Source organism: Cucumis melo, chromosome 9 (genome assembly GCF_025177605.1).
Source record: "Cucumis melo cultivar AY chromosome 9, USDA_Cmelo_AY_1.0, whole genome shotgun sequence".
Classification (NCBI taxonomy): Eukaryota; Viridiplantae; Streptophyta; class Magnoliopsida; order Cucurbitales; family Cucurbitaceae; genus Cucumis; species Cucumis melo.
In genome coordinates this window covers 4,346,785-4,370,866 of record NC_066865.1, presented here as the reverse complement: position 1 = coordinate 4,370,866, position 24,082 = coordinate 4,346,785, and the positions used below count along the sequence as shown (strand labels likewise).

General features: G+C 28.3%; 1 protein-coding gene across 6 annotated transcripts; it reads right to left on the bottom strand.

Annotated features, from left to right (window-relative positions):
- Positions 1 to 13,753: 13,753 nt before the first annotated feature.
- Positions 13,754 to 17,771, bottom strand: LOC127150964 (glycosyltransferase BC10-like). Of its 6 annotated transcripts, none has more exons than XR_007823619.1 (10): positions 17,380 to 17,769; positions 17,161 to 17,265; positions 17,012 to 17,092; positions 16,710 to 16,751; positions 16,571 to 16,627; positions 15,452 to 15,521; positions 14,946 to 15,006; positions 14,427 to 14,486; positions 14,236 to 14,295; positions 13,754 to 14,003 (listed from the first exon to the last, which is right to left on the bottom strand). XR_007823619.1 is itself a non-coding variant. In XM_051090030.1 (9 exons), exons 1-6 carry the CDS (start codon positions 17,203 to 17,205, stop codon positions 14,966 to 14,968), a joined length of 336 nt encoding a protein of 111 aa, XP_050945987.1. In that variant the 5' UTR covers positions 17,206 to 17,771; the 3' UTR covers positions 13,754 to 14,003; positions 14,236 to 14,295; positions 14,427 to 14,486; positions 14,946 to 14,965. The 6 variants fall into 6 exon arrangements, 2 of the variants coding, with proteins under 2 accessions (XP_050945987.1, XP_050945986.1); XR_007823620.1 differs by having other exon boundaries at positions 17,161 to 17,242; XR_007823618.1 differs by having other exon boundaries at positions 17,012 to 17,242; positions 17,380 to 17,755.
- Positions 17,772 to 24,082: the final 6,311 nt, after the last annotated feature.

Sequence of the window (24,082 nt, the reverse complement as noted above, 5' to 3'; positions counted from 1 at the left end):
CGAGAATGAACACAACCAAGAAGTTGTCAATCGTATAGTAAGACACACATTACAATTTTATATTCTTTAAAGTTTTATGTAGTTAAGTTATATGTTTTTGCATTTTTAGTATGAGATCGTAAAGATTGTTGTTGACAAAGAACCGTCTCCAAATAATGTTTTCACACAAGCTTTGAGTACATAAGAGCATAGTGGACGTGTGTGTGGAGTTAGCGGGTTTGTCACCTCAACTGCTTACATCCACATGCCAAAACGCTCAAAGAACAGAGTGGAGAAAGTGAGAAGCTTAGTCAAGAGAATGAAAAGCTTCGTTTGCAAGTTAAAGAGTTAGAGGATATTCACATATTAACGCAATCTACACCAACATCTGCACATGGATCTTGCTCCAAACCAATATTGGAATATGAGATTCAATGTGAAAAAAAGTTGTAGAAAGGTGAATGTGACGACGAAGGTGGTTAAATAGGAGGTGAATATGGATATGATTATTTTGAATGAACAACATGAGGATGCTATCGAGGTAATTAGTTTAGTTTTAGCAAAATTTGATGCATGGGTTTCTATTTGCACTATAAAGTTTAACATTGCTGGATTCATGACTTAGGTTCCTAATGAAAAATAAGTTGTTTGTGCATCCAATATCAATATGTCACTACCTTTGAAGACAATACTTAGATTTGCTAAAAAGGTAATGGATAAAGATTCTGGCATTCGTCACCAACTACCAGTTTCGTTGTTTGGTATCGACAGAAAGACTTGTGTTCTGCGAGAAGATATTGTTAACTTCTGTAACATTCGAGAATTAAAGACTTTGACGTTGGTGGCATATACGATGTAAGTACTCATTCATCCACTCTAGGCTTTTTATATAAGTACTTGTTTATTGACTTTTTCATCTTTTTTAGGTATTTGTCACAAGATGTTTCAATTTACATATTTGTCGACCCGTCCATTGTATCTGTTAGACATAACACCCAGGAAGTTAGAGCTATTAATAGCTGACTCCTTTTAATCTAGGGTAAGTAATACTCTACTAATCAATTCATTAAAATGTATTGCTTCTTCTTCCATTGATATCGTATCTTCATTTTCCTCTACCCCAATTATTGGTTTGAGATATTACAAATATTGATTTTTTGGTAAGGACAGTTATAGTTTCCAATAAGTTAAGTACAATAGGAAATTCATAGCTCACTGAGTATTGTTTTCTATTATGAGCTGAAACACAACTCATACTTTTATATGCTCTCCATTTGGCTTTTGCATATATGTCGCGTTTGTATCTTTAAATTGAACCTCTTCTTTATATTTATCATATGGTGATTCACAAAAAATTGTAGAAGCTAAGGGTTTTAAATTATGAGTAATTTGGAGTATGGCATTTTTTTCTTTTTTAGGGGGGGGGGGGGGTTCAACTTTACTGCTATCGTTTTGTTTTTAATTTAGCGTAGAGAACTAGTATTCTTTCTATGTAATGGTTATTGGGCACTTCTGGCTATTAACGCATACTATGAGACAGTCTATTATCTTGACTCACTTCAAACAACATATAGAGTAGATATTAGATATGTAACTAACACGTAAGTGAGCTTCTTTCATATGATGTTTTCCATCTTAAAGTTCACTTTATTATAATCTTTTGAGCCCAGAAAAATATTTTAAAAGGTCGATATGAGCTATTTGCCCCATTAAATATTTTGGTAATTTATGTATTTAAAGTGTCCTTTACAAGTTGGAACCATTAAATGCGGGTACTATGTGATGAAATACATGAGAGATATAATCTCTAATAGGACTATAGTAGCCACAGATTTGGTATGTTGCGTTTAAATAATTGTTTGAATTATTTTATACAATTTAAGTAATCAAAGAATTAACTTTAATATTTGGGGCTTCATATCAGATTTATACACAGAGCTCATATAGTCAATTTGAGTCAGATGGAATGTGAATGAAGCTAATTGATTATGGTAATTAGCTTAGGTTTTTTTTTTTGGTAGATATATATATATATATATATATATATATTTATATATATATTTATTTATTGGTGTTAGGTGAATCGATGATATTTTTTGAGTTAGCTTAGACATATATATTTTGTTGATATTGAATATAGGTGAATCTCAATCTTGATATAGTACACTTTTGGGTTAATCATATATTATATTAGATATAGAGCTATGTAGAACAATTTCTTCATACGGTAGAAGTTTGGGGTATTATAATTAAGTATGTAGTGATCAACTATATGTATGGTTTAATGAAATATATAATTTGTTAAATATTAGTTATTTGATGGAAAGTTTGGGTTGATTCAATTGTTCAATTAATATATGTAGTTTAACAACTTTGTGTAATCTCAAAGGCTTTACTTTTGTTTGTCGTTGTTGGACTTCAAAAGGATATTTCAAATTGTACAATTTTTCATTTTAAAAAAAAAGTCTTGACATGCCAAACTTGTTAAGAATTAACTTAGTTGTTAATTTTTTAGCGTCAAGAAAAGCTTCATTTGACAGGTAATAAGTGTCAAGATTAAATATTCTTGACGAATAATACATGTCAAGAATAAAAAAAAAAAATACACGTAAAACATGTCAATTGAACTCATATACTTGATGTTTATAAACTGTCAAGTCTACTTTTATTTAATGCTTAAAAACTATAAAAAGAAACTTTCTATTCTTGACAATGGATTATTTGACATTGAAAAGTGTCAAGTAAAAAAATATTTGACAAGTAAAAGCGTCAATTAATCTGTAGTATTGATTTGTTATTTATTTATTTATTTTGTGTTCGAATTAAGCTTAATTAACGTAATAAAAATTTTAAAATAAATTTATAAAAACCAAAACATTCCAAGTATTTTTGGTAAATAAGAAAATTTTATTATAGACTAGTTAACATATTTCAAAATGTATAAATAAATTAGAAAAAAAATCCTCCAAATCCTTCAAAAAAAAAAAAACAAAAACAAAAACAAAAACAAATAAATACTGAATTAGTAAACATTCTTACAAAAGTTATGAAGAACTTAAAAAGATAAAAAGAAACAAAACAAAACCTTCCAAATTCTAGTACACTATCGTTTAAATGACACATCATTTATTAATTTAACATTCCTTTTAGTATTATACATATGAATATTAAAGAAGTAATGAATTGATCAAAGGTTACATTTAGAATTAAAGAAGGGATAGTTGCAAATGTAGCCACTGTATTTAAAATAATTAAGTACATAGCAACATTTTAAAAAAAATTGCAAATATAGCAAAACCTTCAAAATCTATCAATGATACGAGTCTATTACTGATAGATCATGTAACAAATGTTGGTCTATCACTGATAAACCATAAGAGTCTATCAATGATAGAAGTCTATCACTGATAGATTTTGCTATATTTGCAATTTTTTTAAAATGTTGCTACATACTTAATAATTATTCTAAAAATTGCTACCCATTGTAATTACCCATTAAAGAATTATTGTTTTTATTAAAGAAGTCCAAAAATGATTCTCAAAGCTAGTTAATACATGTTAAGATAGTAACATCTAAAATAAGATAAAATAAGATTTTACCTATCATTTTTAAATAATATTGATGTTATCCTCCGATTCTAGGTATGAAAGCAGAGCGTTTAATGTTTTTGAAGTTTGAGTTTCATTCCTATAACTTTTCTATTTATAGAGATCTTAGTTGGGATTTGTGGACTTGTGCTTCATTGGTCCATAGTCTAAATACATATGAATTTTGGTCTTTCTTTAACATTTGGATTTTTTTTTTGTTCAAATGGACTTTAGCTCAAAAATAGCATTTAGTTTAATCAAAATAATTAATTTGATCAAATGATCATGTTGAAAACACTTGGCGTCCTTGAGATTAGCCAATTCATGTTTTTAATTTCAATTTGAGACATATATCATCTTTTAATTTGTCCAAAATTCAACTATTTGAAATTTCATCATTCATTAGAGAAATAACATGACAATTTATGATTTCTCATTCAACAAATATATTCAAGAGCAATGAAATTAAACAAACTACTATGACATTAATTCATCCATCGTGGGTTAAACATATTACAAAAGGAACAAAGGTAAAATTACCTCTTCATCTCTAATCTAATTATGAGTTTCAGCACATCTAGTAATTTCCCTTAATATATTTTGACAATTTTTTTTTAATCACATATCAGTATATTCTCAAATCTCCACTATGACTTGAATCTTACAATAAGATAATATATATCATCAAAAGGAATTTTAGAAGAAGCTAAACGAAATGTTACACTCAATTAAATTGAATCTTAAGATAAAAGAATAAGAGGAAGAAGAGAGAAAGGAAGAAAAGGATTGAAAAATACCTTGAACTTCAATCAATCAAATTGACACCTTGTTTTTACTTAGCCATGAGTTTTTTTTTGCAAATGCATGAGAACATTTGTAGGAAAGGTAAGAGGTACATCATAATGAATAATTTCTTTTTTGGTTATGGAATTTAAAAAGTTTTGTTAATATATTGAATGAAAAAACAAAAAACTTCCAACTTCATTAACATAACTATTTTAATTAACATATTAACCTGAGAAATTATAATAACAAAAGCATTTAAATTATTCACGAAAACACTATAGAGTGTTTATAAAATTAACGAAGTTTAAACAAATTATAAAATTAAAAAACAAATCTTCCAAATTCAAAATAGTGATAATAACCACAAAAGTTTTTGGGACTTCATAAATGTTTTAGATTTAAATAATATAATATAAACATTAAAGAGGCAATTCCTTTAAATTCTAGAAGAAAAAAAAAGTTTGTGGCTTTCTAAATATTTTAAATAATACAAATATAGTATGATATGTTGAGTTAACTTATAATACAAACAATACAAAAAAAAAAAAAAAGTTGTAGCTTTCTTAATAAGTCAACATAAGGATGCATGGTGGAAAAGGACTTTTTACATTAATAATGGTAATAAAAATTTATATAACATAATTTGTTAAAACAAATTGGGATTCTTTTCCACCATACATCCATATGTTGAGTTGACTTTTTTTTTTTTTTTTTTGAAATAGATGTTGAGTTGTTGACCTCGATTCTTAAAAATTACAAAACTTTATTGATTGTTTTAAAACGACAAATGTATGATCTCATTTATATATAAATTACATATGTTCAATTAAACTCAATGATTTTGACATCAAGTTAATGTCATTTCAAGCATATAAGTCAATTTTTGTAACCCTACACAAATTTTCATGAATTGGTTTACTTAAATTTTGTACTTTTTTTTAAAAAAAAGTATTTTTTTTGGCATTAATATTTCTACATAAAATTGCCATTTAAAGCCATAATCCTTTTCTAAAAAGTATTTGGACATCAAGCCACTGTTCCTCAAATAAATAAATAATTACATGCAAGAAAGAACAAAAGCCATCTTTTCTCATTCTCCAAGATTTTTATAAAAACAATTATTTTCTAGTAAAAAAATGTGGAGCATTACTTGTTTAAGAAAAAAATTTGGAGTTAGCGAATCGATTGGCTTAATCTAAAAAAAAAAAAGAAAAGATAAAATGGTTTTCAAACGAAACCTAAATAATCATCAAATAAGACCTATTAATACATTTTCATTGAAATCTTGAAATAAGAAAATAAAATGATATTTTTAAATCAAAAAATTAGCTCTAATTCTTAATTAGTTTTTTTTTTGTATAATTGAGAGCGAAATTAAACCATGCCTCTCTTAATCTTAAAGGATAAAAGTCATCTAAAAAAATTGATATCTTATGGTTTTAAGACTTTTGAATTTGATACATATGTTTTGGTTAAAAATAATTATTGGTTACAGAAAGTAACGATTTGGTCTCCAAACATATGAAAGACAATAAATTTAGAAAAAATGATATAAATTTTGTCCCTTGGTTATAAATTCTGTTTAGTTGCCAACAAAATAGTGGGATGGGCCCATGAGTCATCCTACTTAAAGAAAATAGAAGCCATCTAAATATAGATTAGAGAAAAATAAAAGCTTTAGGGAAAAATAAAAGGGCAAGGATTAGTTAAAGAAAAAAAGGGGTTTCGTCCTTACTTAATATGCTCCCTTGAATCATCTTGCAATATTCTTAAAAGAGTTATAAGATTTGTCAAGGTTAACTCTTCTTAAATTTTTTGGAAGTGAACTTTGCAGGGTTTGGTTTGATTTTTTTTTTTATAATTATTATTATTAGAAAAACAGTATTTTGTTTTATCTCTCCTTTTTCCACTTATTTATTTGGATAACACAATAAGTTACGTTTTGAAAAAGAAAAAAAATAATTTTCTTCCCTTGTTTTACACAAATCAATATATAGAGTTTCATATAATGTTAAAGTTATACTAATGGGATGCAGAAAAAAAATTAGCATCGACAAAAAAAGTAATTACAAAGATCCATTGATTTGTCATTTATTAGTTTTCAATATTTCGTCACCGATTTTATTATATTATTCTATTTTGTATGTAGAGATTGGCTAATAGAAACACTTTAGAAGTGGTTTATAGTAAAAGTAACTTTATGCAAGAGTCATATCTTCAATATGCATTTGATAAGGAAAATGGTTTACTAATTTTGATTCAGATTGTTAGGTCATTTTTTGAGGTAATTGGTGTTGTTGAGAAGTTGGAATCTTGTATACTTATAATAATTATCGAAAGTAGTGGGGTTAGGGATCCAACAAAAGACGCCTCAATGTTCATATTCTTTATTTTGATTTTGAAATCTTAATTGCTCTATACATTTGGTAGAACTTAAAAATAAACCAAAAAGGAACATACAACCTCATTCCTCCACCCCTAAATCATACAAAACCATCCAATTTAATAATTTTTAACTAAGCTAAGCAATTAAGGATGCAATGAAAATTACAACCGACGACATAATTCAAAAAATAATTTAAGATGAATAGAATTTCCAAAATATAGAAAGTAACAAATTGAAGGAAAGATTTAACAGATTTGAATGAAAGATTTATCAGAATAATTGTAGTCGAAAGAAACAAAAGGAAAGTTCAATCATGATGAATGAAAGATTCAACTATTGGAAAAGAGCAAAAAAAAAAAAAGAAAAAAGAAAAAAGAAAAAAAGAGTAGGAAATAAGACAGAAAATTTGGAAGAATTGGCATCTTTTAAGAAGATATGATAAAAGAGAAGTAGAATGGGAAGAAATGGATGGTTGACCCCCATTTTCTTCTCTAACTAAATCTTGCTCTCTTATTTAGTTTCTCTAAATCCTGGTTCACCCTTTCTTTTTTTCTTTTCTCTAAATTGTTTCTGCATGGCTTTTGTTTTCCAAGTAGGATGGTATATTATATTATTAAGTTAAATGAAGTTTTAACCGTGGGACTAAATTAGTAATTAAAGAGTTAACGACCAAATCGAATAGTACCAATTTAAAAGTTGATAAACTAAATCTTTATTTTTATAAAAATTTAGGCACAAACAGTGATTTTTAACCTATCTATTTTTTCTTAATATACTTGTGTAAAAGGGAAACAATACATGGATTTCACCAAAACAATGACCCCTTTTTATTTATTTTTTTTGTTAACTGACAAAATATTAGTGACTTTTAAAACGAGAAAGAAAAACCAAAATGAGGTATACCAAATTCGATTTACCTAAGAGTTACTTTTAAAGTTTAAATCCTATTTCGTAAACAACTCTAAATTTTATTCTATTTTAGTTATCAAATATTTTAAACCTCATCTATTTAGTTTTTTAATTTTAAAAAAAAGTGTATTTTGCTTCATGTAATTAAGATTCTATTAATTATTTAAGAGAATGGTTAGTAATTGTATTCTTAAATGACTCAGCATTAAATAGTTTGATTAAGATGCTAAATAATGTGATTAACATAGACTAAAAGTTAAATTATTATAATTTAGTTTCTTATGAACTAGGTCGAAATATGAATACCTAACTCGTTTTCTCATTCTTTTGGAGCTACTCTACTTTAGAGGTTGGTTTGGAAGTGTACAAAACAATGACAATGGAAATGTTTAAAAAAGATGGAACATTGCAATGGATTCCGACATAAATTTGAATCTACCATTATTTTCATATATCTTTTTTTTTTTTTTATAGTACTATTTTTTTAACTTCATTTTCAAAAATTATATTGGAATCTTCGAGCAATTAGATAAAAATAGATCAATAGTATGATATAAAGGCAATCTATATAAAAAATAAACTCTAAAAAAGATGTAATCCCAATAAATCATAGAATCGAGTTCATAAAAAGAATGAAGAGAAAAAAAGAAAAAAGTATCTTAATAAATCACTTAAAAATACTCATGTATGAATAACATTGCATAAATATACAATTCAACTTATCGTTAACAGAGTATTAATGAAAAATACTCAAACTTAACGTATTAAAAATTTTAGAGACAAAATTTGAAAATGGAGATATCAAAATAGAATTTAAATAAATTTTTAAACATGAAAATTTTATTATGGTCGTTTAGAAAATAAAAGAAAAAGAAAAAATGGATAGCCGTGAGAGGCACACGAGGGAGGTGACGAAGACGCACGTGGAAGTGAAGAAACGAATGGGTTAATAACCGCCACATCCCCCGCTTTTCGCGGGCTTCAAAATTTCTTTTTGGCGCCAAAACGACAGTGTTTCAACAAAGACAAAAACTAATAAAAATAAATAAATGTCGTATTTCCCGCCAAACTCCCCGGGCAGCTCGGGCAAGCACTCTAAGGATCAGGTTAAATACTAAACCAATACCGCGTCAAATTCAAATTTTAAAAAAAAAAACAACAATAATAAACAATATTATATTACAAATTAAAATAAAATAAAAAATAAAAAAGGTGAGGTCATCAAAATAGGCCCAAAAAAGCCCAAAAGTATGAAAAGCCGATGATTGAATCATGTCTCTCTTTTTCCTAAACACAACCACTCACTCACTCCCTAGAGAGAGATTTTTTTTTTTTTTAATTTAATTAAAATACAAAGTTATTCAAATCACTCAAAATATTTACAATAATTAAAATATTATTTTAGTATATATTTATTTTGAAGTTTTAAATTTTAGTTCATTATTTTCAATATTTATTTTAGTTTTAGTTTTTGTAATGAATTTTAAATTTAACCACTCAAATTTTTTTTTTTTTACCATAACCATTAAAATGACCAATACGTGAATTCTTTTGAAGGAACTCCAACCTTTGAATAATATAATAATAATAGTATTACACTATTTTGAATCAAGGAGCTACAGCACGTGATTTCTCTTTTCATAATTTAAAGTTAAAAAAGCCATAAATAACAAATTAATTTTAAGAAGTCAAAACATAGACTAAATTAGTAGTCAGACTAAATTGAAGAATTATTATATACATATATATATATATATATATATATATATAAGTGACTTATATTCAACCAAAAGTATAGAGATTAAAGATAGTATATAAATAAAATTACTTTTCTTAAAAAAATATTTTAGTCACTATTATTTGAAATACGTTTAATCTTTATATTTTTAAATCTTTAACTTATTTTTATATTTTTAAGTAAAATTGAGAAAACCATTGTTAAAGTAGGATGGTAAAAATTGAGCTCTAAAATTTATAATAGCAAGAGAAAATGAACTACTATAGGATAAAAATTTAATTATATGAAAAAGAAAAGAAAAGAAAAATTCTCTTATATGTCTTTGGATTCCTTAGAATGCCCATGTGTATATGTCTACCAAATCAAACACTACTTTCTCTCTCTAACATTGGATTCCTTTTTGTTGACTACAAAAACAACAACAAAATAATTAAAAGGATGCATATTTAATTAGTGACAATTAATACACACCCAAATCCCAACTTCCTTACAATAATATCTCTTCTTTATTATAAATTACATTTATTCTAAACTATTCTTTTCTTTTCTTTTTTTTAAATTCCATAAATGTATGTATTCTCTTTTATTGTGTAGTGCTATTAAATAAGATTTATGAGACATCATCATTTAGGTTATGTATTAGGTTTGGTACTAAATTTGGAGACAATGTAGTTTGAAGAACCAAAATTATTTCTTTTCATATATATATATATATATATATATATATATATTATTTTATTTTTCTAAAATAAAGATTCATCAAGAGTAAAATAAAATATTAAGTGTCAACTTTTATAATGTAATATAACTTAGACCCCACTTGGACTTTCATCTATGGATCCTTCTTTTTATTGTCTTTTTTTTTTTTTTTTTTTGCCAATTGTTTAAAAAACAAAGTTCAAGTTTTGAAGAAAAAATATAGTTTTTCAAAACTTATTTGTTTATTTGAATTTAGTTAAAATTTTAATTATTGTTCTTGAGAAATATGCAAATCAATGATAAAAAAAATTGAAAGAAAATATGCTTAGTTTTAGAAAACAAAATAATAATGAAAAAGCGAGATCGTTATTAAATGGGGCGTTACTATTTATAATTTACATTGATTTCCAATATTAATCTATTGGTGAGAAATTTAATAATATTAATATTGCACTTCACTCTCAAATGAATATTGTTAATGTGTCACTTACAAGTATGAATTTCTCTTTATTGAACCCTACGAATATATTTTGTTGTGAAAAAATTACCTCTCAACTATTTGAGTTCATGTTGTCATACTCTCCAACGTATTATTTTGTAAAATATACTCGATAGCACAAAGTTTTGACAGTAGTATAAATGATTAAATTAATTTTTAAAAAATGTCATTGAACTTTGTAGTTATATAAAAAATACTCATAAACATTCAAAAATATTCTTAAACTTTCGAAAATAGTTCAAAAATAAAAATGTTAAATTTAATTTTAAAAAATACTTCTAAAATTTTGTTACAAAATAAAATAAAACCAAAAATTTAAGTTAAAGCATAAAACAAAAAATTTTAAATAAAAATTCTCCTTGAAATATACTAAAAATATAACTAGTCAAACAAAAAAATATATATTTAACAATTGACGTGCACTAAACTTACTCTTAAGCTTAAAAAAATTAAAAAAAAAATACCATCATCTTATATGTAGCATAAGTCGTTAATAATGTCGTACTTCTCTGATTTTCTTTTATTTTTTCTTCCTTCTCTTGTTCAATACAAATAAATAAATAAATGGAACTGTATATTGTAGAAATATATATTCTCTAACAATAATAAAGAGAATAATGGAAGCACAAACCAATTTTAGAACTTAAATGTTTTAATTCTATGTTAATAGTTAAATATATTTATTTTATTTATTTTTAAAAAAAAATTATTTTAAAAATTTATAAGATTACGTGGAATGTTATGATTTTAATTTAAAATATTTACTTTTATTTTTCGGTGTTAGAGAAATTTACCATAAAAATTGAATCATGAAACTTTTCAATATTTTTTTAAACAAAATTTTAAACGATTTTTCATCTAAAACTAATGATTATGGTATTTTTGAAGACTTCAATTAAGACATTTTTTTTTTAAAAAAAAAAAGTTTAAAGGTATTTTTTATGCAAATCACAAAGTTTATAGACATTTTCTAACCTCGGTCGAGTGGCTTCGCCCTTCACCTCTCCTTTTTAGTCGAGCTTCTTCGAATCGCTCCGTAGAAATCGAGTTATTTTATAACCTCCAAACAGAGAAGAGTCTTCTAATAATCTAGGTGAATAATTTAATTTCAACAATTCCTTAAGTTAAAAAGAAATCAATGTAGTACTATTGTTGGGAGGTTTTTAGAATTTTAACCTTATTAGCAATAAATTTGTAGAAAAGTCTCATGGTTTGCCAAATGTATTTTGGGACCAAACCTTCCGACTATAATTATAATATTTAAGTGGATGTTTGGTTAGCCGTAATAAAATGAATTTGTGTTGTAATGCAAACTAATACTTATGTTGAGAGTTATCGTTTTAAGTTTAGTTTGCAATATAAAACTCATTTCGTTCAAATAGTTTTTAATCTAATTTAATTTTTTTTACAGTTTTCAATATAATTCTATTTTTACGGGTTTCAATCTAATCCTATATATTTTTTACCGTTTTCAATCTAATCCTATTTTTCACCGTTTTTATATTTTACAACTTCATTTTTATTTCACCTTCAATCACTCAACTTTTCTAACCCTCTGATTTTTAATGACTCCAATTTTATTCCAACTTTCAAATATATTTTTTAAGATAGTTTAAGAATTTTTTTCCAAAATAGAAAGAAACACAAATTCCCTTTTTCCTAAAAAAAAGCAAGATGTGACCCAAATTTTAGAAAATAGAGAACTCTAAAACTATTAATTAAATATTTTTTTGTTTTACACGTTATTTACTTTTAAAAGAAAATCCACAAATTTAAAAAGGTCAGAGGAAAAAAAAAAAAAACAATAACATTACAAGTACACTAAGGACACAAATCTTAGGAGTCGTTTGGTCCAAGGGTTATCATTATTGGGTTGAGTTATGGTAATCTAACCCTTGTTTAGGGGAAGGGTTATCATAACTCTTGTTTTAGGGTTATCATAACCCCTCTTCCCTCTCTCACATTTTTCTTAAACCTTTTTCAACTTCCTATAATCCCATCCCTTCAACTCTCCCATAAAACTACCTTTTTAAACTCTTCCCCTAAATACATATTATCATAATACTACTTTTTAAAACTCTTCCTTCAAATACGTGTTATGATAAAACTAGGTTTATCATAACACTAACCCTCCATAACCCAATTCTTCCCCTAAACGGCCCCTAAACAAATACATTACTTTTGGTTCATGGTGAAAATATTGGTAAACCCTTGTTTTAAATGATAGAATGGTAAATTTTTATAAATATAACAAATGGGTAAAATATTTACAGCCTGTGTAACAAAGCCGACCGAGATAGCCAATTTTGAAATATTTTAGGTTTGTCCTTCCGTCTTTCTTCCCTTTTCGTCTGTTACATCGTCTTTCTTTCTTTTTTTTTTTTCAAGATCGTGTATCAAATATAAAATATCTATTTTTTTTCAAATTTTTATTTGGTTGTTCAAAATTGTATATTAAATATAAAAGGTTGTAAAAAAATGTCGTTTATATTTAGGTAGCCAAATCTAAACGATCGTGTACAAAAAATATCCTAAAATATCGTTTAGATTGGGGTAACCAAATCTAAACGATCATGTAAAAAAAAGATAATATAGACAAATATAAACGATTGTGTATCAAAAGAATCTTACAAAAAAAATCATTTAACCAATTTAAACGCACTACAAGAAATTTGGCCTTTAATGTCGGTTTAAAACCGACATTAAAGGCCTTTAATGTCGCTTGGCGACCGACATCTTTGCGAGCGTTATTAAAGGGCTTTAATGTCGGTTGGGCTTCAATGTCGGTTTATAACCGACATTAAAGACATCTTTAATGTCGGTTATAAACCGACATTAAAGCCCTTCAATGTCGGTTATAAACCGACATCTTTGAAGGTGTTATTGAAGGCCTTTAATGTCGGTTCATCTTTAATGTCGGTGGATAACCGACATTAAATATGTCTTTAATGTCACTTATGATACATCTTTAATGTCGTTTTTCCACTGACATTAAAGATGTCTTTAATTTTTTTTTAACCGACATTAAAGCTGTCTTTAATGTCGTTTTTTCAAATTTATTTTTATTAAATCCTTGCATTATTGTCCATTTTGTATGACACCAAATAGTTAAAAATGAAATCTTTTACTTGTACATATACAAAATGAAATCTTAATAATGTGACATTTATATACAACTTTGATCCAAAAACAGAAATTATGAAGCTTAATTATTACACTGATCATCCTTTGGAAAAAAAGAAAGAAAGAAAGAAAAAGAATATATTGAGAGAGCAATAGCTAAAACTGCAACTAATAGCAAAGTAGAACGCTTCACAAATGACCAACTTCAAGATCTTGTCACAAAGATGAGGGTCTGGCTAATTGTACTCACTTGCAACCATTTCTTCTATTGCAGTCATTTGTTTAGTGATAACTCCCTGTAAAAGACATCAAGATGGTTGAATTGATAAGTAACAATGTTATGACCTAGTTGCTAGTAGAAATATCAAAATATCAAAATATCAGTCCCAATATTTTCTTACTAATACTCAATATTCACACTCAGTAATCTTTTTTCCTTCTACCGCTTACACCACCTAAAGTGAGTGTATGTAATTAATAATAGTGTGCCTTGAAAAATGAACGGTACAAGAGACTTTTCCAACGTACTAAATGTGGTAACTCCAACTCTACAAGCACTTCACGAACAAGTTTGCAAAAAGGAGAACCCTGTGAGATGAAAGAAACATAGAGATTTAAAATATTGTTCAAGGGAAGAGAACCATAAAAATATCCACTTCAAGTCATGAAATATAATGAACTTATAACAATAAATTTTGAAAAAAGTCCGATTAAATGACCTCATATGCCCATATTTCTAGTGGAGCAGGTGGAAGCTTTGATGGCTTATAGATAGAACCCTGCAAATAACATAAGCAACAAATGGGCAAGCTATAAGTTTCTGGTTCCTAACGGTGCATGTTTGAGACTGGTTTCGAAATTATTAATCTTTTTTTATATATTCAAATCGATCATACAAATTAATAAAATTAGTTTTAGATGATAAGAAACATGTTTAAGAGTGATTTTGACTATTTTAGAATCATTCCCAAAACATATCCTTGGTTACTTTCCAAAATAAGATTATATACAAAATTACTAAGAATCATAACTTAAACAAGTAAAAATTTGAAAATATCTAATCCTGCCTGGACGACCAATCATAGCAAAGCCTTCTGACAATGTCTGCAACAAAAAACTTTGTTAAATATAGCCCGATAAAGAAACTTCCAACCCTACCCAATCTCAATTTTTCTACAGTTCAACAAATACATCGAAACGAAAAGGAAACAAAAAGAAAAGAGGTGTCAACTACTAACCGTCAAAAGTCTTGTTTCCATCACCTACATGAACACAAGGAAAGAGGTACATTTCCATCACCTACATGAACACAAGGCATCATGAAGAACTAGAATGAGACACGGCTAGATATAGTATATTTTGATCACTAAGACTGCTATATAGTGGTTAAACGCACAAAATTTAAGTTTTAGGAGTGTAATGCTCGACATTGAAGAAAAATTCTTTTGCCTAACTAGTTCAACATTGGCATGCTGGCAAAACTTTTAAAATTATCAGCCTTCTCATTTTCTTTTGACCACTTTTTGATTTATGTGTGTCATCCTAGCACAGAAGCCATGATAATCCCAATTTTATTAAATGTCTCCAAAGGAACAACTTTTCATTTTCTTTGCAACATAAGGAAGGAACGATCAACTTTAATGAACAAAAAGAAATCTTTAACTTGAGTAAGCACACAATAAGAAATAATGAGAAAAATAAAAGTAGGATCAAATTGATCATATCAATTGTGATGAGTCCACACCATAGTTCTGAACCAGATACTTGATTATGTCATCTGATTCATACATTGAAACTCCTGTGTTTGGATCAACCTGCAACCAAATACCAAACACAAAGCTTTACACTTGATCAAACGTAGCAGGTTAATTTGACAGGTTGCAACCAAGCCATGCACAACTAAAGCAATAGATTAAGAAAACTAATAGCAATCTGTACATTGTCGGGAAGGAGGAAACTGGAAATGTTCAATTTTTAAGTAGTGGAATAATTGAGCTTCCAAGGTCATCAATCATTTGGGATGCAAACTTTTGGTGACGAGTTAAAAAATCATATTTTGAGATGCATTGGAAAATAAATAAAAATACAGTAAACCAACAAAATTCATGCTGGATATGTCATATTTTAGCCTCCTTCATTTTTGTTTTGTATGCAAGGCATCAAAGGGGTCATCACAAGATTGAAACTATTGACACCAACTAGACAACATTCACATGTGTGATGTGCCTGGATCATCATGTGTGGCAAGTGAAATAATATTCTAAAAAGACCTCAACCATCAGGAGTTTAGTGATAACTATGCAAAGGAACCAATGAAAAACAATGGAGATGCAAGAACCTTCATTTGATAAAGTTTTTTGGGGAAAAATTACCTTCCGACAAAATGGACAACTATATCCGTTGATATACAAGACTATATATATAAAGTTTTTCTTTGAATTTGTAAATTGTGATGTTTGAAACCATAATTAGGTATAATTCACAAGAAATTTATAATTTGGTAGTTTCCATTCATTCTATTTATTTTATAATATAAAATTGAGTGACTTTTTTTAGTAACACTTTACGTGAACAAATTAAATTTGGCCTCTTTTATTACAAAAAGGTTCTTAGTTTGCGATGGAATTCCATTGTTGAAGACTTCTATACTCAACAAAAAGGGAAAACAAAACAAAACAAAACAATGGACTCTAAATGGATTAATTACTTGAATGATGTTGCACATTTAACAATGGCCTTCCAGAGGGACTAACAAAATTTTGATTTACAGTTTTAAACTTTGAATGTTTTCGTTGTGGTTGAATACAATTTTCAAGTGCAAGTGAGAAGTAAAAGGCAAAAGAAGACCACAAAAGCAACTTACTGAAAGTAAAGTCTGGACATAATGCTCATCTGGTATGCAGTTGCGATGATACTTCTCCTAATTTACAATACCATTTTTTGTCAACCTTCTGTTTCTAAATCAACTACATTACAATTTACTCTTAACCAAAATGACTTACTGTTGTTTTCCTTCTAGTATCGTGGTCCGCTGGCGGCCATCGCTGCAAAAGGGAGAAAAGATAAATCTCATCATCATGAGATGATATTACAAATACTGCTTGATTATTATGGTGACTATTCGGTTTTTTTTTTTTTTTTTTAAAAAACTATGAAAAAACAGTTTCTTAAAACTTATTTTTGGTTTTCGAATTTGGCTAAGATGTTTAGGTTAATTTTTAAAAATTTAAAAACCAAAAACAAAATAGCTAAAAAAAAAAAAGAGCTTAAATTGAATTAATTACTTGATAACTTTATTCCGCACCTTACAAAATTTCTTAAAGAGAGGGAATATTATTTCATCATTCACTACAACTTCAGCATGTCTCCTCACCAAAGTAATCCACTGGAACAAAAATTCATCAATACTCAAAGACAAATATGTTATTTTACAAGTAAACAAAGAGGCTAAACCTGAGAACCCTTTCGCCATTTTTCCTGAGATATCACCGGCAACATCTCGGGATTATATCGACCTTCGTTAACATTCAAAAAACTACGCTACACAGAGAAGACAACCTGCTTAAAATCAACATCATTTCAATGCTAATACTAAAGTAGGAAAACACTTGTAAAATCATCAAAAGTTCTCATGTATCAGATTTATGACAAAAGTTCTCATGTCTACCAGACCTTCGCCTCCCCGTTCTTCAGACACCGCCGCCCAACCCCTTCTTGCAAACCGATCAGATCCACTGCCTAGCTCAATCGACTCGTTCTTCATCTCCATTTGTTGTTTAAAGGGCGGCAACGGAAGAAGCTGCCTCCGATGATAGCACGGCGACGAGTTCACACGCATTGGCGACTGATCAAAGAAGAGAGGGGAGAAAGTGATGAGATTGAGAAAGCAAGAAAGGGAAGAAATGTTGAGAGAAAACCTTCATAGGGTTTGGTAGAGAAGAAAGGAGAAAAGAGTAAAGTGTAGGGTTTGGTAGAGAAGAAAGGAGAAAAGAGTAAAGTAAGAGAGAGAAAAATTCACCTTTTTACAAAATTAAAAAAATAAAAAATAAAATAAAAAGACCTTTAATGTCGGTTCTAAATAACATGATGTTTAATGTCGGTTTTAAACCGACATTAAAGATAAAGCTTTAATGTCGGTTTAAAACCGACATTAAACATCCGCCTTTTGAAAACCGACATTAAAGCTTATTTTTCATTTTTTCCACCCGACATTAAAGACCAGATTTCTTCTAGTGACGATTGTGTATCAAATTAGAAAAAAATCGTTTATGGCTACCTAAATTTAAACAAACAAATCTAAGCGATCGTGTAACCAAATTAAACGATCATAATTCAAAAAATAAATCATTTAGATTTGGCTACCCAAAATTAAACGATCAAATCTAAATGATCGTGTAACCAAATTAAACGATCATAGACAATTTAAAAAATAAATCGTTTAGATTTGACTATCCAAATTTAAACGATCAAATCTAGACGATCATCTACCAAACAATAGCAAAATATAAACGATTGTGTACCAAATATATTTTGAGCGTTGTTAACAGAGCAGTTGATAGAGCATTTTTGGTATTTTTCATGGTGGATCTATGAACTTTTTTTGTTTCCGGAATTGTTTTATACAATATAAATATTTTGCCATTTTATTATATTTTTGAAAAATTCCTTATAAAATTATAATAAACTTTTGATTAAAAATTGTATATGCTTTTAAGAGAATCGCTGGTAAATAATTATGTTTAGATTATTAAGAAACAAAGGTGCAAAAACATTGTGTTATTTGGAAGTGATTTTAGTAGGTTTAATGATAATTGAATTTACCAAACACAAAAAACTGTTGGAATTCTATCACAACCAATCCTACTTATAGTAAAACAATCTTAAAAAATGAAAATTATAAAGTAAAAAAATCTTGAAAAAATATCTATCAAAGGAGATTTAAATAATTAATTTTTAAATCCACTTTTCAAAAATATAATTTATTTCAAAAAACAATTTTTTCAAAAGCGATTGTAAACAACATGTTATCGATATCTTATTAATCTAAGATTTGATGTATATATATATATTGAACACTGTCAAAGGCAGTGGTTTTGACGAAGAGAAATGGAGTATATATGTATGTATATATGAACTAAACGAGCATGTGGGACCATGTTTTGTCTCTCTAAAAAAATTTGGAAAGTGAGAGAAGAGAAGAGAAGAGAAGAGAAGAGAAGAGAAGAAAAGAAAAGAAAAGAAAAGAGAGATGTCCTAAATGGAATATAATCCAACGCCATGCGAAGGGGTCGAAAATATATATTAATTTTCGTATTGTCTACATCACACATCTTTAGTTTTTCTATACTCCCAATTTAATTTTCCCTACCCATTACCCATATTCTTACTTTTCTTTTTTGTCACATTCTTTATTTTCTTTACTTTATGCATTCTATTCATTATATTCACCGACAAATTTATTATATTAATACCATATCTTTAATGTTTTTATTATTTTCTTAATAAATGTCTGTCTTCTTTTTAACTTTTTTGAAAAGTAACCCCTCTTTCTATCCTCAAAATCAACCTACTTTATTCATCATCCAACTTATACTATCAAAGTATAATTTTTAACTCCAAACTTTCATCCTCTCATTCTATTATATTGCATATATATATATACACACACACACACACACACAAATATAAGTTATAATTGTATAAATTAAATCAATAAATTACGTACTTTTATAAGTGAATTAATTTAGACTTTTAAAGAAAAAAAAATTAAAAATTGTTCATGCAATTAGAATAAATTGTGTCTATTTTATGAAACAAACATTTGAAGAATTTGAGAATACTAATGTAAAAAAGTTATTGACGGATATATATTGATGGAATGAGATTTGATAGAAAGTATTAATTGTTATAAGTGTGGAAGTTTAAAAGTTTAAATTGATATAATTATTAATTTATTCATATAAATCTAAAGTTTAGAGATATAAATTGATATTTATCTTACATTTTAACTAATAAGTGTGTTTATGAAATATAATGTCAATATTTAAAATAATCATAAAAAAAAAGATAAAAAATTTACGTTCATTCATTTTATTCATGTACTTTACTTTAGACTTAGTCATGTCAATTTTAGTTTTTGTAGGCTTAAAAAAGATCTTCAATTTATTTCATAATGCTAGTTTATCGTGGACTTTTATAAAAATGATTATTTTATTTTCAATTATCATTTCCATTGTGAGTTTGAAAACATATATTTACCTATTTTATTTTTTTTACGGAAATTGTTGTTGTTATTATTATTTTAATCACTTTCCATAAAAGTTAACTTAGAATAAAAATTTTGGGAGTATAAATACTAAAATAAAGTGTTTAAAAGTACACATGACAACTAAAATTGAATAAATTCTAAAATATATAAATAGGAATAATATTTTAACCTAATAACAATTACTTAGCTAGGGACATATCAAACCTATTTTTATAAGTTTGAAATTAAAAGAATACATTTCAAAAACTTGTATGAACCATAAGTAAAGTAGATCTAAGACAGAATACTAATTAATGTCATATATGCACCATATTATTGTTGTATCATGATAATTGACAAACATAATAATTTAATATTAAATAATTAATAGTAGAGTTAGTGACAAATAGAGATTGACAACTCATTTTGGTGTAATATCACATACATTTGTGACCTTTGGGTGACCTATGGAAAAAAATTCACTATACGAAGAGTTTAGCAATTACAAAAACGTAATAGGCTACGCTGGAGTGATAAACTTCAGTTTTAATTTAGGTTCCCCTAGTTTTGAGCTCTTCCTATCATTTTTACAATAACACTTATCCAAACTTTGTATGAGATATTCTAAATACACACTACAAGAATTTTCACTTTTACCGACGAAAAAAATTGTCGGCCAAAATTTCAAAAACGTCGCCCTAAGTTATGCCGACACATTTTTTTACATCGACAAGATCGTCGTCGTATCCATATCGGGAGAAGTTCTTGTTGACGAAATTTAGTTTCGTCAACATAAATACCCTTTTTCTGACGCATGTTGTTGCGTCGGCATACAAGTTTTTGCCGACGAATTGCTGCTTCGTCGGCATACAAGTTTTTCCGACAAAACTCAATTTCGTCGAAATATAAGTTTCCTTGATGAAATACAATTTCGTTGACGTACAAGTTCTCGTGACAAAATTGTATTTCGTTGTGATACAAGTTTCACCAACAAAACACAATTTCGTCGGCATACTACATTTTTACCAACGAAAAATGTTGCGTTGGCATATAATTTGTCCCGACGAATATACATGTTTTTGTAGGCGTAACCATTCTTCAAAATGCAGTCTAAAATATATGTTTGTCGACGTCGTTGTTGTTGGCATAAGTGATTTACAGTTTTATACCTGAATTTCAATTGTTAAATAAGTAGTTTTTTTCAATAATACATAAGCACGAACAATAATTAATTGACAATGAAACAAATAGATGAAAAAATATAACAAAAATAAGCTCTTATATTAAAAATAAAAAAAAGTTCAATTCAACAATGTACAACGTACTTAAACTCTTCGTAAGGGTGTGAGATCTCTCACCTTTCGTAAGAAAAGCTCTAATTTTCTCAAACTTTGATTAAGTTTCGATCATTCCCTCAGTACAAACATGTATATTACAAGAAATTTGGGTGTTTCCGACGCACAAAACGGCGTTGGAAGAAAATACGTCGGGACAGACACCTTTCTCTGACAATGTTTTGTATACGTTGGGAAAAGTCAAACAAAATATTTAATTATTAACATTTTCCAATACCATGAATGTGTCATCGAGAAACAAGAACCCATTCCCAACATCTTGATGTAGTGCATTAGAAATAGTTAACAATTAAATAATATATAGCTTTTCTCCTAATGGCCCATGCTGGCGATGGGAATGAGCAACCATGTTCCCAACACACCATGCATGGCATCGAGAATGGGCACCCCTATTCCCCACGTCGTGCATGGGTCGTCGAAAATATTCAAAAATTAATTATGTCAGATCATGATTTCCAACGTCCCATGCAAGACATCGGGAATGGGTTTAAGGTTTTTCGACACCATTAGTGATTCTTCAAGAATGTTTCTAGCTATTCCCGACGAATCACTAATGGCGTCGAAAACAGGGGGATCTCCCAACATTTTCGTGGTGCATCAGGAGTTCTCCTATAAAAATATTTTTTAGTTTTGTAATTCACAAAACTGAAACGAAGAGAAAGAGAGAGGCGCTTGGAGTGAAAACGAAGAGAATGAGAAAAGGAAGAGAGTTTGTCATCGCCATCGTACCCTTACCGCCGTTCATCCTATTTCGGTGAGTTTAAAATCTTTAAATGTTAGTTTAGGTTAGGTTAGTTTAATTAGTTTTTTTTAATTAGTTTTAGGATTTTAATTGTGAATTAGTTTTAGGATATTGTTTTTGAATAGATTTTGGTTTTGAAGTTGAAAATTTGAGAGGGTATTTGAAAAATTGAAGTTGGGGAATTGTAAAATTTGAAGTTGGGTTTGGGGGGGAGGGGGGGGGGGGTTAATTGAATATTTGAAAGGGAGTGGGTTACGTTGAAAATTAGAGGTGGGATGATTGAATTGAAATATTGAATGGGGTGGGGGTTTGAATTGAAAAGTTTAGGGGGAGGTCCTATTGAAAACTTTGTTTGAGTAAGGGCTATTATTGTTTTAAAAATTATGTAATTTGTGGTTGTGATTTGTTTTGGCTATCCTACAGTTATGCTAGCTTTTAGTTCAGATTTAGTTAATAGTTTTGAAATTATTTGTTGTTAGATTTATTATGGATATCCTGCAGTTATGGTAACTTTTTTGTGCCAACTTAGTTTTGAATTTGTTAGTATTTCTGAGGGTTTGAAGATGTGGTAGGTACCTTGTAAAGTAGGTTGTGAAAATTGAAGTTGTTTATGGTTAATTAGCTTGTGGTGGCTATCCTGTAGTTATGTAGTTTAAAATTAGTTTTAGTAAAAAGTTTGGGAGATTGTTATTGTTTGTTTAGGGGAGTAAGTTTAGGTTGTGAAAGGAAGAATATATTTCTAATCAAGCCTATTTATGTTTTAAGGGCTTTAACGATGGACAAGGGTTGAATGAAACTTAGGAATAAGTTTTTCGTTGAGTACGGAGAGGGAGTGACCCAATTTTTAGATGTTTCCAAGTTTCATGTCAATGATTACAGACAAATAAGGTGTCCATGCAAAAGACGTATGAACTCAAATTTAAGCTCATTAGAGGGTGTGGAACGATATCTACTTACTATTGGAATATCCCTTACTACCAGGATGGGTGTATCATAGAGAGCCAGTTAACTTGAATAGAGGTACATAAAACTTTGATGAAAGAACTAGTAGTAACCCTTACGATGAAGGAACTAGTAGTAGCCACTTTCATGAAGAAGATGATATGTTTGGTATACTAAATGATTTATAACGGAAGAGTAAACAAAGGAAGGTCGTTTGGAGAATGAAATATTGTGCAATATTGGGATAAATATAAAACAAGATACAACAAACATATTTAATAACTTATTAAATAAAGCATGTAATGAGCTGTACCCCGGTTGTCCAGAATTTCCCTCCTTGAATTTTTTGGTTAAGTTGATGCATGTCAAGGTTATCAATGGTTGGAGTAACAAGTCCTTTGACATTATTTAGTGATGATATGCATATGTACTAAACTTACTTTTGTATCATTGTAGGTCTCGTCAGTGTAGAGTGACGTACACACCTTGTTAGGAGACGTATGTAGTTTTTTTATTTCTATGTTTTTTTAACATTTACTATATTTCCCGTCGATGTATTATGTACCTTTTGAAACTGTTAACATATGAAATTGATTTTGAATTCGATATTTTATATAATTATTTATTAATTTATTGTTTATTTTCTGTAATTTACTTCAATTTAAATTGTATTAGAATCAAAAACGAATAATACTATTGAATAAAAAACAATTCAAAAAATAATAAAAAAATATATATTTAAACGATTTTCTGACGCACCAGAGACGTCGGGAATCGAGAACTGCTCTCGATGCACTCTAAAAAGTGTTCGAAACAAAGTTCCTGACGTTGTGTTGGGATGACGTTAGGGAATGTATTTTTCCGACGTCTTGATAACGTCGAAAGTATAGACGGTGGAAGACATACACTCTCAACGTCGTGTGGTAGCGCGTCGAAAATATGTCTTCTGACGTATTTTTCCCGACTCTCTTCCTGACGTCGCTTTCTGTGTTGGAAAACCAGCTCCCGACGTATTTGAAGCCTATTCCGACGTTTTTATGCATCGAAAGTATGCCAACTTGTTGTAGTGATAACAAACTCACATCCCAA

Excerpts from the sequence above, each read along its gene's own strand:
- LOC127150964 (XM_051090029.1), bottom strand. The coding sequence starts at position 17,179 with ATGGCGAAAGGGTTCTCAGGTTTAGCCTCTTTGTTTACTTGTAAAATA. Across the intron at positions 15,522-16,570 it reads ATGTCCAGACTTTACTTTCA|GTTGATCCAAACACAGGAGT; the intron begins GTAAGTTGCTTT and ends ATTTGGTTGCAG. Across the intron at positions 15,007-15,451 it reads GTATCTGGTTCAGAACTATG|GTGATGGAAATGTACCTCTT; the intron begins GTGTGGACTCAT and ends GTGTTCATGTAG.